Here is an 18374-nt window from a genome sequence, read left to right as displayed (position 1 = left end):
CATCATTACTGCAAACTTGGTCTTAAAGGGATCCCCGATTAGTTGTAACATTAGACTTTATTTGATAAACATATATTTTAACTGTAAAATTAAGACTGTAAAAATGCTGTAGGATGTTCAGTTTTTTATAAATTTTAAACTAAAAGTTTAAAAATATATTACAGGAACGGGTCCATTTTATTTACATGCAAAGCATTCTGGGTAAATGATGACATGGATAGRTCCTTGGTGAAAGGCTGCTAGCGAGCTATATCCACCCTGAAGGTTAATCTTGGACAATATCTGATGATCGACTCTTTTAAATGAAACCAGAGAGCGTTGACAGAGAGGAGAAGGTAGAAATGACTCAGCCTGTAACTGAAAATATGGATGGAGGACCTCAGTTTAGCTTGTTAGTTTGTTGTGCTAGCACAGAGCTAATACATATAAGGCAATATAGCCTCAGCCTTATTCCTTGAAGCAGCTCTGTTGTCCTCCATCCATATTTTCAGTTACAGGCTGAGTCATTTCTACCTTCTCCTCTCTGTCAACGCTCTCTGGTTTCATTTAAAAGAGTCGATCATCAGATATTGTCCAAGATTAACCTTCAGGGTGGATATAGCTCGCTAGCAGCCTCACACTGAGGACCTATCCACATCATCAGTTACCCAGAATGCTTTGTGAGTAAATAAAATGGCTCCGTCCATGTTAAAATATTTTTAAAAAAATTACAAAACTAAACAGCCTACAATATTTTTACAGTCTTTATTTTACAGTTAAAATATATGTTTATCAAATAAAGTCTAATGTTACAACTAATCAGGGATCCCTTTAAACTACAGGTTGTTTTAGTTTAAATACAGTGATTTATCAGCTGACAGTTTGTAAATTCTCTGTATCTACTCCCTGTTCCTGACCAAGTCTCAGCATTTGTATGTTTTAAGTGGAAATATGGACTTTCAGAATCTTTAAATGACTTTTGGTAACATCTCTGGCTTCATGTGTCGAAGCTGTTTTTATGTTGTTAAACTTGATAACAGGCGTACACTTCTGATCTGGTGGTCTGAACAGCTTTTTACAGCTGAACAACTGGTTTCATGTTTTGGCTGTCTGACTTTACTGCTGAAAACAGGTAACACAATATTTACTGAAAAAAAAAGAAAGAAAATGTGCAAAACTACATCCTTTCCTCCACAGAAGCCCACCTCCCTGGGAATCAGAGAGTCAAGCTGTCTGATGGATGTTTGATCTGTTCACACATTTCATCCAGGTGGGCTTCTCTCCTCTGACAGACAGCAGTTTGTCACTTGTTGGAAGAAAAACGAGGTCCATTATTAGACTGTACCGAGTGTTACCATACTTCTACAGTTTGTTACTGTGTGCTGCTCCTGGGCTCTGCAGGGTTGATAGTCAGTGGGAGGGGGTCAGGGTTTTCCATGGCAGCTGGCTGCAGTTCTGGACATGTTGACAGCCTCAGGGCCAGCTCTATGAGGGGCTTAAAGGGGCATCAGCCGGGTGGTTTGGAATAAAACAGGGTTGAGGTCCTCGGCGTGGACGGCCCGGTGGAGAGACGGCTCTGAGCGACTGCGCTCAATTTTTGGCATCAGGTCTTGCACCTGCTCAATGGCTACGAGGATCTGAGAGATGAGAAGCAGAAACAGGAATGTTAGGCTGACTGGATGAAATAAATTATTCTCTCTCTCTGATATTGAGCTAAACTTTGATGATGTGTTTGATATGGTTGCTTAGCTGTGGCAGCCACTTTGAATTGGATTGACTCCAAAGGTGAAGAGTTGTAGATATAAATCTAATGATTTACTACTAATTTTATCATGAGATAATTGAACTAAACAGACAGATGAACACAACACAGACCAGACCAATTTCATAATAAACACAAATGACAAAAATAAATAAATAAACTGTAGCAGAAACTCATGAATCAAAGTATTTTTGGTTGAAGTATTCAAATATTGATAATAGACCAATTGTTTTTATCCAGATCTAACTGCTTTTTTGTCAAATAGCAAAACCATCCTTAGCGGTCAGTGTAATGACCCAAAATTTGGAGTTTTAGGACCCACAGTGGGGTCGTAACACCAGTTTGCTGTAGATGAAACCTTAAGCCCCTGTGACATCAAAATTTGTAGGAACAGTTAATGCATTTTTGAAATGACAACATTATTAACTAATTACAAAACAAATTTCACATTGCTCAGATGAACAGTTGTTGAGATATTTGCATCTAAGTAACAGGAAGTGATGTCAAAGGAGAATGTATGCATGTAAATATTTTAAAAAATAAATAAACGTTATCAATTATTTTAATATTTGAGATGAATTACAATCATCCTATTTACAATGTGTTAGCATTTTTTAGACTTCCGAAAGACTGATTTAATACATTTTAAGGCTAATTAAGGCCTTATTTTTGGATTAATGAATTCAATGCCTTAAGACTTTTTAATASGGATGCACCGATACCAGATTTTTGAAAACCGAGTACGAGTACTTACATTAAAGTACTTGCCGATACCAAGTACCGATACAAGTACTAATTAATATCCTTAAACATCCTTATAATTAACTTAAACTGTTTATTTTCATTAGGCACTTCAAACATAAATAAACAAAGTACATTACTATTGGTTTAAAACCATTTTACTGTCATATAACCATACTATGACAGCATGTACAAAAAAATAAATAAATTAACCTAATACACCTAAAAGAGACTTCCAGTTGATTTATTTTTTTTCCATCTTCATCGTAGATGTAAAAATTTTAATGATCGGCTCAAGTTATCTAAAATGTGTTACAGGGCCCTCACTGAATATTAGAGCATTGTACCATCAACTATATAAATAAACTGAACTAAATAAACTTTGTAGTATGTTAAAATAATTGCAATTAAGTAATAAATGTTTAATTTGTAACATGTTGTAGCTTGGTCATAATGATTTTTCCTCCATCAGATTACTTGGCAAATAAACGTTTATAAAAATAAAAAATATTTTTAGGCAAATCAAGGCTTATATTATTATTTTTAATCATTTTTATTTATTTAATTTACCTTGGATCACCTGACTTCATTGTTTTGATCCTGTGATCTTCACCAGTGTCTTTGTTTAGGAGTCTCAGAAGCACGGTCACAGCAGGGATGACGTCTTACTACTGTCACCTGAAAATACCTCCACACCGCTGACATAACGCCTCCTCTACAAACTGCTTGCTTGTTAAAGTTTGTTCAGCTCGGCTAACGTGGTCGTCGTCTTCTTCTTCTGTTTTTTTTATGCGGCTGGCATTAAGTCTGTTGCGCGATTCCGCCGCCTGCTGGTTTAGAGCGTCTATGCACAAACTGAGCGAAAAGAAGCTGGTATCGGGTCCTGTAGTATTGGAGCACTTTTACAAGTACGAGTACGAGTTAACGCACATAGTATCGGACCGATACCCGATACTAGTATCGGACCGATACCCGATACTGGTATCGGTATCGGTGCATCCCTACTTTTTAAGGATCTGCAGTAACCCTGACAGACTCAGGTCTATGTTTGCCTTGATGATCACATTACAACAAGGCTGACGGAGCTACCTGCATATYTGGATACAGTGGTACCTTTACTCCACCCACCTGTGGAAACAGCGGCCTCTCGTCCCGTTTGTACTTCAGACAGTCAATGATGAGACGTTTCATTGACTTGGGTGAGGTGCTGTACAGTTTACTGAGGTCTGGAGACAAAAACCCACGTCCGACCATGAAGATGATCTGAAGAGGGAAACGAGGGGAAGAGGGTTACAGAGCGCAGGTGCACTCAACAACCTGAAACAGTATTTGACACAACACTGAAAATGTATCCTATTTATATTCAAATGTTATATTTACAAAACAGTGAGGACTAAACTCGTTAACATAGTTAGATGAAAGTCCCAACATTCTTATGCTACGTTCACACCGAATGCGTTTTGAGCAGCAAAAAAACGCCCAACGCCTCCAGTTATACGCACTATGTTCAGACCTGGGCAGAGACTGAAGAAGAAGACTGAAGACTGAGTCTGAAGAGGGAGGAGCGTCTTGTTTTTTCCGGTCTGTCTTCGGCGGATGAAATAAAGGTAAAATAAAGAAAATGGCTTTTATTATTTACTAAAGAGCAAGCCAATGTTGCGCACACCAGAAAATTAAAGCACCAGATGATTTAGAGGCGGTTTATTCGGTTAGTTTCACCACTCCAGGAGCTGCGAGCTGACCAACTACTTTTTTGTCCCGAGCCCAGATAAACACCACGGTCAGTTTAACGACATGCTGACCCACATCGGTGCTGGTATCTCCAGCCAGAACACCAACTGCAGATGGTTGATTTCAGCTAAAGAGCTCCTGTCTGTCTGTTTCGGTTTAGTGGGCAACATTCAGGAAACTGTCACTAGGGATGGGTACCAATTTGATACTTTTTTTTTAGTACCGACCGAATTCCGTCGGTACTACCGAGAACCTATTCACGTCACATCAAACGATACCAAGTTTCGGTACCTAAACACATCATTGCGACCGTATTGGGGTAAGAGTGGGAGATTTTCCATGCTTGTCTTGAACGCAGCATCGCACAAGAGCGTAATGCAGCAGCCGCTGGTTCAGTAAACAGAGTTCAGTATGAATGTAGCTTGAAAGCCTCACTGCTCCTGGAGTAAAACTCACCGAACAGACCGCCTCTGAATTATCTGGTGGATTAATTATCTTGTCAGCATGACGTTTGCTTGCTCACAGTAAATAAAGTACCGCCACTTTCTTTATTTCATCCGCTATTAAACAGAGACCGGCAGAGGAAAAAAATAGAGGCGCTTCTCGACAGTCCGAACACGTCTGACATGAAAGAGCACAAGCAGCCAGCTTGAAGTGTTGGACATGTTTTGGATGCTCAAAATGTAGCTTGAATATATTTTATTCATTTTAACTCAATCCTCTTTTTGCTTATTTGGTTTAAACTTATTTGCCTTCCATGGACCTCCATCACACAATTTTTCTAACGCGAAAATGTCATCAACAGAAACACGTGGAGCTGGATATTAATTTGTGCAACAAGACAAAACAGTCTTGTTGTTTTCAAGAGTTTTCACTTTAAAGAAATTTGTTAAACAACTGATGTTACAATACAAAGAGTTGGATGTTGTCTTGATATTTGTTAATTTTATATATTGAGAAATATGTAAAAAAAAGTTTATTAAAAAAACAGTACACACAAAGTACTGAAAATTGGTAACGTTAAGTACCAGTACCAATTCCCAGGTACCGGATATTGGTACCGACTCGATTCAAATGTCAAAGGTACCCATCCCTACACTGTCACGTGGAAAAATGAGTCTCTGATTGGTTGTCAAGACGTGTAGAGGAGCGAAAGATCCGATTTTTGAACTGGGGGGTCGGCTGCTTTGGACGCACCGCATGCACGGAAAATGCTCTGCTGAACCTTCCACGTTCCTTGCGTGCCGCGCTAAACGGACCTGACGTGCCGCAAGATCCCTAGAGGAACGTCCACCATGGACTTTGCATGTAAACTAGCTGCTCTGCTGCTCAAAACGCATTCAGTGTGAATGTACCATTAAAGCATTTACAACAAAATATGGCTACTTGATCGGTGAGCTGTTTATTTATCTGACTTTAATCGTGCTCTGTGCCGTGTTCATTTTGAAGCTGCATTTCTCAGTTATTAGAGGATACCAGTGTTTGACAAATCATTTCTAATGCTTGGTAAGTGAATCAGGCTGCACAATATCAGATTGATTTATTTCCTGATCTGAGTACCTGATCTCGGTTGTTGATGTTGGAGTAAGGCAGATTTCCAGACATCAGCTCATAAAGAACCACTCCATAACCATACACATCGGACTGGAACGTATACGGGTTGCTGTCCTGCATTCGGATCACCTCCGGAGCCTTGAGGGGGAAACACGAGAAAACAAAGTTTAGAACTAAACCTTACTGCTTCGATTCAGCTGCCCCTTTACCAAACCTAACTGCTAGCACGTATTAGCTGCTTTAATACGGTACGTTCACAAACTTAAAAAAAAAACAATGAATAAAACTGTTATGGTGCTCTGCACACACCCACCTGGCACAGAGTTTTTTTTTTTTTTTTACTTTATGTTTATTGAAACTTTTTTTTTCCAAACACATACAGTACAATACACAGAACAGAAACAGACTGTCGACAAAAGAAATTATTCACATTCTAAGTAAATTGAACAGATACAGGATGAAACAGTATACTTATTTACTTTCCCAGCAGCATTTAATAAATAACAAGGAAAGAGAGACCTGATTCAGTTATTATTCTCTAAGGATCTAGTCCATTTGCTCCATCTCTTTCTATAAAGTTCAGGTTGCAGTCTCAGCATGAACGTCAACTTTTCCATTTTGTGGGTCTCTTCCACCAGTTCTAGCCAGTCTTTGAGCTGTGGTGGGTTAGGTTGAAGCCAATTCCGGGTAATCTGCTTTTTGGCTGTGGCACTAAAGATCTTTAATAAATATTTGTCATTCTCATTCAAACCCTCAGGAACAGCTCCGAGTAACAGTAACATGATGGGTTGTTGGAATTTAAGACCCAAAATTGACTCAATCTTCCCCAGAACATCCCTCCAATAAGTCTTTATCTTAATGCAGAACCAGAAAATATGGGAGTGATTTGCCTCTGTGTCCCCACATCCCCTCCAGCATTTAAAAGCATCGGGGTTTCTACAAGGCTGCTGCTTTGGGGTTCTGAAAAAACGTATCAAATTTTTCCAACTGAATTCGYGCCAATGGTTTGAAGAGGAGGTTGTAGCAGCGGATTCACACATGTTGTCCCACTGATCTTGTGATATTTCAATATTCAACTCTTTCTCCCATCTTTTCCTAACATAGTCTGTTGACTTTCCTTTGGATCTCAACAATCCCTGATAGAGTTTGGAAATAGTAATTTTACCGGGCTTGGAATAGGCCTGTGAAACCAATTGAATGATCTCATTAGAGTCTGAGATACAAGCTTTCAGTATGTTTGCAAAGATATATTGTCTAAGTTGCAAGTATCTAAAGAAGTCCCTTTTTTCTAAATHATGTTTTTTTTGTAGTGTTTGAAAGCTTGGTAGTGTATTTTTATCCAGTATCCTGCAATATGCAGTTATTCCTTTCTGTGACCAGTTTTTGAAACCAGAATCTAWTTGGTTGGGGATGAAGTCTGAGTCAAAGGCGGCCCATCTGAGGACCTGTATCTGGTTACCCAATTTAAGTTCCTTCACCACTTCAAACCAGGTCAAAAGGGTAAATGACACTARGGGATCTAATTTTTTTTGACATGCTGCTGCAAGTTTCTGATCCCCGATCAGAGCTTGTATTGGGATATTTTCACATTTGCTTTCTAATTCTTTCCATCCAGCCTCGTAAGTACAGTCACACCACTGTACCACTGTTTTGAGCTGAGCAGCGAGGTAATAATCATGAAGATTTGGGAGTGACAAACCACCTTTTTCTTTCCTAATTGTTAGAGTACTGTATTTAATTCTGGGTTTTCGTCCCTTCCAAATAAAGCGAGATATCAATTTGTCCCACTCGCAAAACTGAGAATGAGGGATTTTGATAGGCAAGGAAATAAATAGGTATAATAACCTGGGTAGTACTGACATCTTAATGATTTCAATTCTTGAATTAAAGTCAGTTATACATTCAGACCACTGTGTAAGGTCTTGTTTAATTCTAGTATTTACTGTTTCATAGTTTTTTTTATACAGGTCTTTCGGAAGGTAAGTTAACCATACGCCCAAGTATTTGATTGCTCTCTTAGACCAGTCAATAGGGATTTTATCTTTAATCTCTACCGATGGATAATAGTTAAAACTCATAATCTGTGTTTTATCCATATTTAGTCTGTATCCTGAGTAGGTGCYAAATGTATCTAGTAACTTTAAAATGGCCGGGATGGATTGCTCCGGACTCGAGAGATATAGAAGGATATCGTCAGCATATAGTGCTATTTTGTGTTCTCTTGAATTTATTACTATACCATGGATATCACTGCTCTCTCTAATTGCCTGGGCAAGAGGCTCTATGTAAAGTGCAAAAAGAGTTGGGGAGAGCGGGCAGCCTTGTCGAGTGGATCTCTCCAGCTTTATTCTGTCTGTCAAGCGTCCATTTATCTTGATCCTAGCTGTAGGTGACGCRTATAARGTTTTAATTGTATTGATTGCGGTATGTGAAAAACCAAATCGTTCCAAAACTAAGAATAAATATTGCCAATTGACACGGTCAAAAGCCTTTTCCGCATCCAAGCTCGCCATTACTGCTGTGTGTTTGTTTGTCTGTATATTCTGGATTATATGCAGTGAGCGTCTTATATTATCCTGAGTTTGTCGACCAGAGACAAACCCGGTTTGGTCCCCATCAATCAGATCTGAGACGAACGCGTTCAACCTATTGGACAGGATAGATGCATATAATTTATAATCTTGGTTAAGGATTGATATAGGTCTGTATGAGCTGCATAATRTTTTGTTTTTYCCTTCTTTTGGTAATACKGTTATAATTGCTTCAGACCATGATGGCGGTGTTGTCGTTTTCTCTAAAGTCCAATTTAATGATTTTAATAATACAGGGGATAGTTCTTCTTCAAATACCTTATACCATTCTCCTGGAAGACCATCTGTGCCAGGTGCTTTATTATTTTTCAATTTTTTTATCGCCAATTCCAGCTCTTTTCCAGTAATATGCTCAGTTAGRCTTTTATTCTGACATTCTCCAATTTTTGGCAAGTCTAATGACTTGAGAAATGATTTAACATCTTCYATTTTGCTTTGTTCTTGTTCTGCATATAACRCTTTATAATACGTTTGAAAAGCTTTATCAATGCCTTCCAAACTRTTTTCTACTATTCCTGTCTGAGGGTCAGTTATGGAACAAATTGACTGCATGATTTGTTTTTTATGGATTCTTCTTGCAAGTAATTTTGTTGCTTTTGGCCCAACTTCATAAAATGATTGTTTTAAGAATTTATATTTTTTATCTTCCTCTTTTTTATGTATATCCARAATTTTCCTCCTTATCTCTTGGATTTGTGTGTTGGTATAATCGAGTTGATTTCTGATTTGTAAGTTTTCCAAGTCTTTCAATTTAGTCTCCAGTTCGTTTAGTTCTCTTTCCTTCTCTTTCTTAATAAAAGTACTTAGTGATATGAATTTTCCTCTTATGACCGCCTTTAATGTGTCCCACAACATAATAGGATTGACTTCCCCGTTGTCATTCAGTTCTAGAAAGTTTTTTATTTCTGTTTTTATGTCTTTTATGACCTGTTTATTATTTAACAAACTTGTATTTAGCCTCCAAATGTTTTTTTTGCTCTTATGTCCAAGTTAAGTGTTAAATATACCGGCGAGTGGTCTGACAAGTTTCTGGTACCGATTTCGCAGCTTTTTAGTCTATGTCGATCATTCTTAAAAACCCAGAAAAGATCTATTCTTGAAAACACTGCATGGGGGGGGAGAGAAATAGGTAAAATCCTTGCCTGTTGGGTGCATCGCCTGCCAAGCGTCCAGTAAGCCAATATCGTCCATTCCCCTCTTTAGTAGTTTACTTTGTGGTGTACTTATTCTTTTGTTATTAGATGTGTCATTTTTATTCAAAACTGTATTAAAGTCACCTGCACAAATTAAAATACCTTGTGACTCTGATGAAATAACTTTTAACACTTTTTTCAAAAAGTGAAGGTTATAATTTGGGGGCATATAGATAGAGAGAWGGGTAACCAAATTTCCCTCAATTTTCCCTTGAACCAGTATATACCTGCCTTCACTATCTCGTATTTGTTTTATAAGATCAAAATGCAAAGAGTTATGTATTAGCACCGCCACGCCTCTCTTATGAGCCGTCTTGAAAGAACTATAAAAAACATTCCTGAATCCAAATTTTTTTAGTTTCTCATGCTCTATAGGGGRCAAATGAGTTTCTTGAAGAAGTAGGATCTGAATTTTCTCCCTTTTTATCTTAGACATTACTCTGCTCCTCTTAACTGGGTTGTTGAGACCATTAACATTCCATGAAGCTGCTCTGATATCACCATTAAACATACCTGTATGCGGATTTATACATGTCGACAGTTTGAACACGAAAACGGAAATATAAAGAACTTAACACAAACAGGTTGACTTCCAACCTCAGGGCTTCACTGAGTCCCATCATCCTACAACCTTTTTCCTTACAATGTAGGAGGAACAGCCCTACTCTRACTAGGGGCTCCTTCTCTGCCAAAGACAGAGATCCATCACCTTGGGGGGGGGTTGAAACAGGAAATATTTACCGCGTGGGATACAGATCCTCCATAATGTGTTGTTAATACTTGCATAAGGATTGAGGATCTGCTTCAGGAAAGCTGTTTATACTTGCTCTCGTTGAAATTCTCGGAGCTTCTCTCGCACACGTKTGGAGTGTGAGCTGGCCGCTTTWTTCCAGTGCACGTCCTGGTTGTTCGCTGGTTCCTCGTCTGCAGTGGCTGATCGCGGCGTGTCCACCCGGTATCCTTTCTTCCTCATGTCGTCCGCCGCTTCTGATGCATTCGCGTACAGGCGTGGTCCGTCGTCCCAGTGAATCCTCATCTTAGCCGGGTAAGGTGTTTGGAAGCGTATTTTCTCCTCTTTGAGAATCTTCTTGATGTTTCTGTATTCTTTAAGCTTATTGTTTATCTCRGTCGGTAGATCGTGCGCAAATGAGATCAATTTGCCATCATAGAAAATCTTYTTCCCCCACGCTGCTTTAAGGATTTTGTCTTTTGTGTCGTATCTGAGAAAGTTGACGAGTATGGATCTTGAAATTGATGCGTCTCGAGGTTTCGGACCCAGCGAACGATGTGCTCGTTGAATCTGCAGATCTTGGCTGATTGAGAGCTGTTCTTTCAGAAAGTTTGCAATGAACGTTTGCATGGCGTTACCTTCAGCTTCTTCTTTAATGCCGTAAATACGGATGTTGTTGCGTCGGGATCTCCCTTCTAAATCGGTGACTTTGTCCAGGAGAGTTTTCTGCTGTTTGAGGCAATAAGCTAAAGAATCTCTCAAGTCCGTGTTCACCGTTTCCAGCTCGTTCACCCGTTGTTCCGCTTCTGTTAGCCTAGCAGCTTGGTTACGAATGTCCGAGCTGACCTCCTCCACTTTCTTGTTCATTTCACTCTTAAAGCTGTATAGGTCTTGCTTGATATCATTTTTCATAGCAATGATATCATTTTGCATTTCTTTGATAGTGTTGCATAGGTTCTGAATAGCTTTAGCAGTCGTTAGCTCGCTCTCCTCGCTAGGGTCCGAGTCCTGCATCATGCTAGCTTTGTTTCCAACGTTTGTTAGATCAGCCCTTGCCTGACCGTGGCTTTTAGCACCCCCCAGTCTCTTTTTCGATCTAACTCCACGCATAATATATCATTTTGAGAAAGAACTGAACCTCTTTGTCGAGTTTTGTGGAGATTTCCTTATAGCTGATCAGGACAAATCACAGATTTAACCCGCCATCTTGGAGACGCTCCCGGAAGTCTTGGCACAGAGTTTTTAAACCATTACCAAAGTTATTTGCTTGAACACAACATTATGTCTTATTTTGTTGAAAGACTGAACTCATTCACTGATGAGCCTGATCAGCTTTAGGTGGAAGTCAAATAAAATGTTGCTCCAAGGAATGCATTTCACTCACCGCCTTTCAAGGTAGAGTTTTACACTAAGATTATCTCATGTTGAGAAATGTCAAGAGTTTTGTTTAAACCTTGAAAATAACATTGTTTATTAGATGTACAACTACAACTGATTAACATTTCAAGAAGGCTGCCACAGCTATTAGTCATCAGTCTAAAAGAAATGGTTGTACTTGCAGTCAGTTCTACAGATCCGGAGCTAAGATTTGATGTGGTAGTAGCTGAAAGTCATCCAGCATAACAAGAGCTCTCAATGCCTCTACATGGTTCATGTTAACAGTCAAAGAGCAGCTCTCATTGTTGCAGTTTCATGATGAAAATATTGTTCTTTGCTTTGAGTCTTCCACCCCTTCTTCTCCCAACCTGTAGTTGTAAGAACTTACTTTGTGATTGGTCGAAGCAAAATGCAGCGTCTGAGCACTTTCGGCATTTACACATAGCCCACAAACTTCTGGCTTCCAAAAAATAAAACCTACTCACTTCCAGAAGATGACTGTTGTACTCAGAAGTAGACATTTGTAAAGAGTCAAACGGCCAAAAACTCATGGAGGGAGATAAAACACACACTGTGCACAGAGGAATCTGTCTGATAAAAAATGTGGAGCTTTAACCTGGACAGATCTGTGGACAAATAACGTTGGGTATTAGAATTTTATTGTATTTTTTGCCCAGAGTGTAGACTCCAACAAGAAGGATCCCCATGCAGTGAGTTTTATGGCAGTGGCAGGGGCTTCCCAGGAGCACAGCTCTGAGTGACTGCACTTCGACTGTTTAGCTTTGGATGGAGTAAAATGGGCCCTTTTGTATCACAAGATTGTGATAAAGTTGATCCATCATTTTCAACATATAATCTTAGTCAAAGTCTGACATGAAAGCAATATGCATTCCTTAAGAACAGTCTTTAAATGTTCCATGTTGATGTAAAGTCTGACTTTGTAATGTATAATGGTACCAGATTTAATCTTTTAGGACTCTAACTTCTACAGAAAAGTGTTTTTTTTTTTTTTTACACAAGAAGCATATATTTAGTTGCAGTCAGGCTAATAAAAAGGATGTTTTCCTTGAGACAGGTTTATAAAACTTACCATCCAGAGGATGGAGCCACTGGGCTGCTCTACTTGTTGAGAGCCACTCCATCGAGATTTCACTGTGGCCAAGCCGAAGTCACCGATCTTTACAGTCCAGCCCTCGTGGAGAAAAATATCTGACAGCAAAGTTCAGGAAATGTTTTCACGTTATGTGGTAATAATTCATAGCACCACACAAACTGAGCAGGAACCTGAAAGATGTGAGAGACAGAGAAAACTAACAAACTTTAAACCATGTGCGCTATAAAATGTAATAGAATATGAGAAAAAATATTTTTATATTCAGTTGTTTGCACCATGATTTTATATGTACACAAATAAGTCTGTCTGCACAATTCCTGAAATTCATGATTCAACATGAAATAATGCAACAGCTTTCCTTTATATATACATAAGTGCAGAGTAAGTACAGCATTTCCCTACCATTCTCCAGAGTGCCCCTTTGTTATACAAAGTTTACGTTGTATTAAATGCTAATTTGTCTGGAGTGTTATCATTACACAGACCTGATGTGATCAAACTCTTGTTAACAGAGAGCGAGCTGCTGGGGGTCAGCTGCTGTGGGAGCGTGCACAGGCTGCTTGTCTGTGGGACTTGTTTTCTGCTGCTTTAGTTCTTAGAAACAATTATTAACACCAAAACACATATTCAGTGTTTGCATGTGCTGCTTGTTTATATCTAGAAGCATATTGCAGTAACTGTACTGTGATAACTATAATTCAATAAATAATCACATATGAGAAATAGTATTAAATGGTTTTAAATATAGTCCATTTGAATAGAATAAAGTCATTTAAAAGAAGAACTTTGTGTCCATCTAGCAAAATAATGGCAATTCTGAAGTTATTTTGTCCACCTGTGCTGTAATTTGGTAAATGCATCACCTTTTGAGAATAAAGTTACAAAGAAGCAAAACACCCATTCAGTGTCAGGTTTTAGGGGTTTTACTCCTGTACAACATTTTGACAAGTAAACATTCATATTATGAGGGTTGCTATGTTTAAAATATTCCTATTATGAGCTTTTTTGTTGCCAAAATGACCTGAACATTAAAAACTGCCTCATTTATTGTCATTTATTTTTCATCATTTATTAAATTGCATTTGTTTAAAAATATTTCAACACACCTACAAATAAAAAATAAAATAATATTAAAACTCTTGTGTTTTTTTTATACCAAGAGATTCTGGAAATGTTTGAGGAGCCCAAAATAAAACACAGCTGTGAGAAACACTGCACTTTGTAAAGAAATCATCCAATAAATAAAATTAATTAAATGTACAATCCATGTTATCCTCCTCCTTCATCAAATGTTAAATTTATTTTTATTAAAAGCTACACCTAAACTCAAATTAATTGTCAAGTTCATTATTTTCAAGGCCATAAACTCAGAGGAAAGACTGAAGCACGTTGCTGTGTGAACCTTTGCTTATTATAAACAAATGGTTTCAGATTGTGGTTGGGCCTTTACAAGCTCAACTCAACTTTATTTATAAAGCCCTTTAAGACAACCACAGCTGCAACAAAGTGCTGTACGTATATAAAACAAAAACATGAAAACACAAGACAACGATTAAAAACACTAAAACCAGTAATAAAACAATAAAAATAAAATAAAAATAGAATAAAAAAGTCTCAAGCTGTGCCAAAAGCCAGAGAGTAAAAGTGTGTTTTTAAACAAGTTTTAAAAATGGACAGTGAACAGGCTTGTCTCACAGAGTGTGGAAGACTGTTCCACAATTTTGGAGCAGCAACACAAAAAGCTCTGTCTCCTCTCAGCTTACGTTTGGACCTCGGCACCTCTAGGATCAGCTGACCTGAGGCACTGAGCAGGTGAGTGTGGGTGAACCAGCTCAGATAAATAGGGTGGGGCAAGACCATTCAGACTCTTAAAAACAAATAAAATAACCTTAAAATTAATTCTAAAATGAACAGGTAGCCAGTGGAGGAAGGCCAGAGTTGGGGTGATGTGCTCCCTCTAGCTGCAGAACTCATTTCAAATCTGTGGTTATTTAAAATAGTCAGACTCAACTCTCTCTCACACACTTGAGCCCCTTTCATAAGTCAAATCCACGTAATCGCCGCACAGAGCAGTCCGGCTTTAAGCCTCCTCGGGTCATTCATAAGACCACAGGTGAAGGCGGGCAGGTCCCACTCACATGTACGTGTTCATAAATGAACCCGCAGCGCAGATCCAAAAGAGGCGTGGAGCAGAACTCAACTGAGCTGAACGAGCGACGTATTTATTGTGGGACAGACGCCTGCTGCCTCGTATCAAACAAAACAACTGAATTAACTCACTTTAGTGATTCTGTGGCGGTTAAATATTTTTAAACTAATTATACAATGTTGCTATTTCGTGTCATTTTTAACATTCCCCCAGTAAGCCGCTCACTGGCTGCTGCGTCATATCAAAAAAGGACAAACGAAATCAGCTCATTATAGCGAACGTGTAGCTCAATTTTTTATAAACTGACACACACGCACACACACGCACACACACAACTCCTCCTCCGCTGCCCACTGGCTCTGCGTTATCAGAGAGGGGAAAAAAAAGAATGAAACTAACTTTAAAATTTGCTGTTTCGTGTCATTTTTAATATTCCCTTGTTAATAAATCTGTTTGTTGATTAATCCTGCGGTCGCTCACAGATGTCATCATATTCTGAGCACGGATCCGCAGGATGCTTTTTCACAACTGGGTCTGCCCGGCTCGGGTCCGGCTCTGATACTACCTTTGCTCGCTGGGTGCATCATAGGCGAGTAAATTTTACTCGCCTATCCGCCTTCGTGTTTTTTCTGAATGCTCGTTGGGAGGACTGAACATGCATCAGGACCGGACTGGGCTGTCTTATGAAAGGGGCTATGGTTTCTTCATATTACCTTGAAAAAAAAAGGATACTGTTTGATTTCAGATCTCGATGAATTATATTCTTTGCATGAAGGTAACTGTAGGGAAGAAACAAAATAGATATGAATTAAAATTAGATTAAAAGCATCTATAACAACATTTATTGCACGTATTTTAGAAAGACTCGGAGTCAGTTTGTACTTTCAACAAATCAAATCTTTGCAGCTTTGGTTACAGCAAACCCAGACAACCGAGTTCAGAAAAGGGGCCATCTGCCACAGGTCTCTACCCACTTTCATCCATTTTATGTGCAGTGTATTATTATTGCCGTGGTTAGACCAGAGCAAAGAACCAAAGAAGCAAAGATCTGAATGAGCAGTGACCAAATCTTTGTTGTCATAGTTCTGCCTGCTATTAAAAATTAAAACTTTAGGTCCTGCATGTGTGTTAATCAAAGGCTAGAGATTAGATCCAATCACAAACAATGTTTATTCTGAGATATATATTTACATTTAGTCAACTGACATAGCCAATATATTAACAAAATGACGTAAGACACCATGAAAGTACCTGCATGTAGCAGTTTTAGGTTGTGTCACACCAGGCTAAAGGGCTCTAGACTAACTTTTTGCACTGGTCGCACCGGTGCGCCTAATATTTTTCTTTAGGTGCACCATACCTCTAAATAGGGTTGGGCATAATCGTATCGTGTGCAATTAATCATCAGAAAAACATTAATCGATTACTTTTTGGCACTTGACGATTAATACGATTAATGCCACCAGGCAGAGATCACTCGCTGCTCCTCTCTGCTTCAAATATGATGCACATTTTTTTAAAACAAGTTCTGTAATTTATTTATCTATCAACACAATTTAAAATTTGATGTATAGCCTTAAGTCTGTAACTTTGAYACAATTTGGAACAGATTTGTATGAAGAGCAAATCTTTCTCACTAAATTGGTCATGTGACCAGGACATAAGGGTGTCCAGGGACTCCAGGGGATTAATTGTCAAATTAATCGTTATCGACTAAATACCACAATTAATCGTGATTAATTTTTTTTGCCAATATTGCCCAACCCTACCTCTAAACGTAACTAGTAAAGCACAGCAGAGCTGCAAATAAAGTGAGGACCGGGAAAATGTCTAAACTGTCCCTAGGTGTGAGTGAGAGAGTGAATGGTTGKTTGTCTCATTTGTCTGTGTCCTTGTGATGGTCTTGTGACCTGTCCAGGGCGTACCCCACCCCTCGCACTGTTACTGCTGGACATGGGCACCAGTGACCCCCGTGACCCCGAAAGGAAGAAGCGGGTATAGATTATGGATGGATGGATGGTAAAAAAAAAAAAGCAAATGAAACCATTTTTAATCATAAAGAAAAAAAATTGTATAGGTCTTCTGGACGGGTTCTTCTCTAATGAAACGTTTCGTCTCTCCTCCAAGAGACTTCAGTCTGAGAGTTTCAGGCAAAATTCAGGCTTTTAAGCACTGCCTCCATGTGACTGATACTCACATCACATGGCTATCGTTGACACCTAATTAACACCACATTCTTAATCATGAAAACTAGGCTCCAAGGTCAAAGCTGGTCACTTTTTGATAGCAACATGTGCTACATTATGAACCATAATGGGCTAGGCTTGGGCAGTATGAAGGTATTTTGTTATACCGCGGTATCAAAATATGACAACGGTATAAAACAAATTATGACTGTACAAGTCATGTGAGGCCGAAGCACATATGAACTCTGGGACAAATAGAAGACGCCACATGTTACTGATGCATGTTCTGATTCAGTGTTGTTAAACACCTATCTCTGGTTGTATACATGTAAATGCTCACAATCAGCCGTTTTTCCTTTAAGCATTAATTACTCAACACGCTACAGCCCACAGCAGGTGTGTGGTGGATTTTTTTACAATTATAAATGGGAGCAAACAAATTTGAAGTTCATTCTTTTTGACCCATTAACGAGAAAACTGAGACAAAATGACAGTGAGTGTGAGTGGTTAAAAACAATCTTGCAGAGGTCTTACTCCATGCCCTGTGCTGTCTGTCTAGCCACATCAATGCGACGCATGGTGTCAAACTTGGTTTCTGTGACATGCAGATGGTGGTACAGGCTGCTCCCTTCACACCACTGGGTGATGATAGCAAAGTTGGGCTTAGTCATGAAGCCCATGAACAGCAAGATGTTGACGTGGCGGGTTTTCCTGCAGAGCACACAAATGGTAAAAAGGTTACAAATTCCACTGAATGGTGTTTCAAGAGTGAAATGATTTGAAGTACCGTATTTTTCGGACTATAAGGCGTGACTTTTTTCCTGAACTTTGAACTATGCGGCTTATAGTCTGGTGCGGATTATACGTGGATTTTTTTCTTCAGCCACCAGGGGGCTCTTACGCTGCATTTGCTTCAACCRCTCGCTTCAAAATAAAAGAAAGGAAAAAAAAAAAGGGAAGAAAAAAGCGATCGCTTCCAGAGCCGAATGTTGTACCAGAAAGCAGCGATTTAAAGATGGTCAATGGCCAAAAACTCAAAAGGGGATTAAACAGACATTTTTCGCAGTGGAATCTGACTGATAAAAACTTTGGAGCTTAATCCAGGACCAGTTTGTGGATAAACGTTGAGTGAAGAGCCGCTGACTTTTTTTTTTCCCGCATTGCACTCCCCGGGAAGGAATCCCATGCAGTGACGTATGCTGGAGCAGGAGGGCTTTCCCAGCAGCTAGGCTCGGGGTTTCTCGGGGGAACTATGAAAGGTCAGTGC

The 18374-nt window shown here is 39.1% G+C and overlaps 1 protein-coding gene across 2 annotated transcripts in view; it reads right to left on the bottom strand.

The window, feature by feature from the left end:
* Positions 1–975: 975 nt before the first annotated feature.
* araf (A-Raf proto-oncogene, serine/threonine kinase) overlaps positions 976–18374 on the bottom strand; it is a 51700-nt gene continuing 34301 nt past the window's right edge. For both annotated transcript variants that reach the window (XM_014030443.1, XM_014030442.1), the window contains exons 11-16: positions 17642–17818; positions 15654–15700; positions 12749–12867; positions 5774–5905; positions 3611–3745; positions 976–1616 (exon numbers count right to left, since the gene is read on the bottom strand). In XM_014030443.1, the coding sequence (XP_013885897.1) occupies positions 1476–1616; positions 3611–3745; positions 5774–5905; positions 12749–12867; positions 15654–15700; positions 17642–17818 (751 nt within the window). In that variant the 3' untranslated portion in view covers positions 976–1475. The remainder of the gene's footprint in view (positions 1617–3610; positions 3746–5773; positions 5906–12748; positions 12868–15653; positions 15701–17641; positions 17819–18374) is intronic.

Source organism: Austrofundulus limnaeus, unplaced genomic scaffold (genome assembly GCF_001266775.1).
Source record: "Austrofundulus limnaeus strain Quisiro unplaced genomic scaffold, Austrofundulus_limnaeus-1.0 Scaffold1061, whole genome shotgun sequence".
Taxonomy (NCBI): Eukaryota; Metazoa; Chordata; class Actinopteri; order Cyprinodontiformes; family Rivulidae; genus Austrofundulus; species Austrofundulus limnaeus.
The sequence above is the reverse complement of the archived record's forward strand: the minus strand, read 5'-3'. Positions and strand labels throughout refer to the sequence as shown.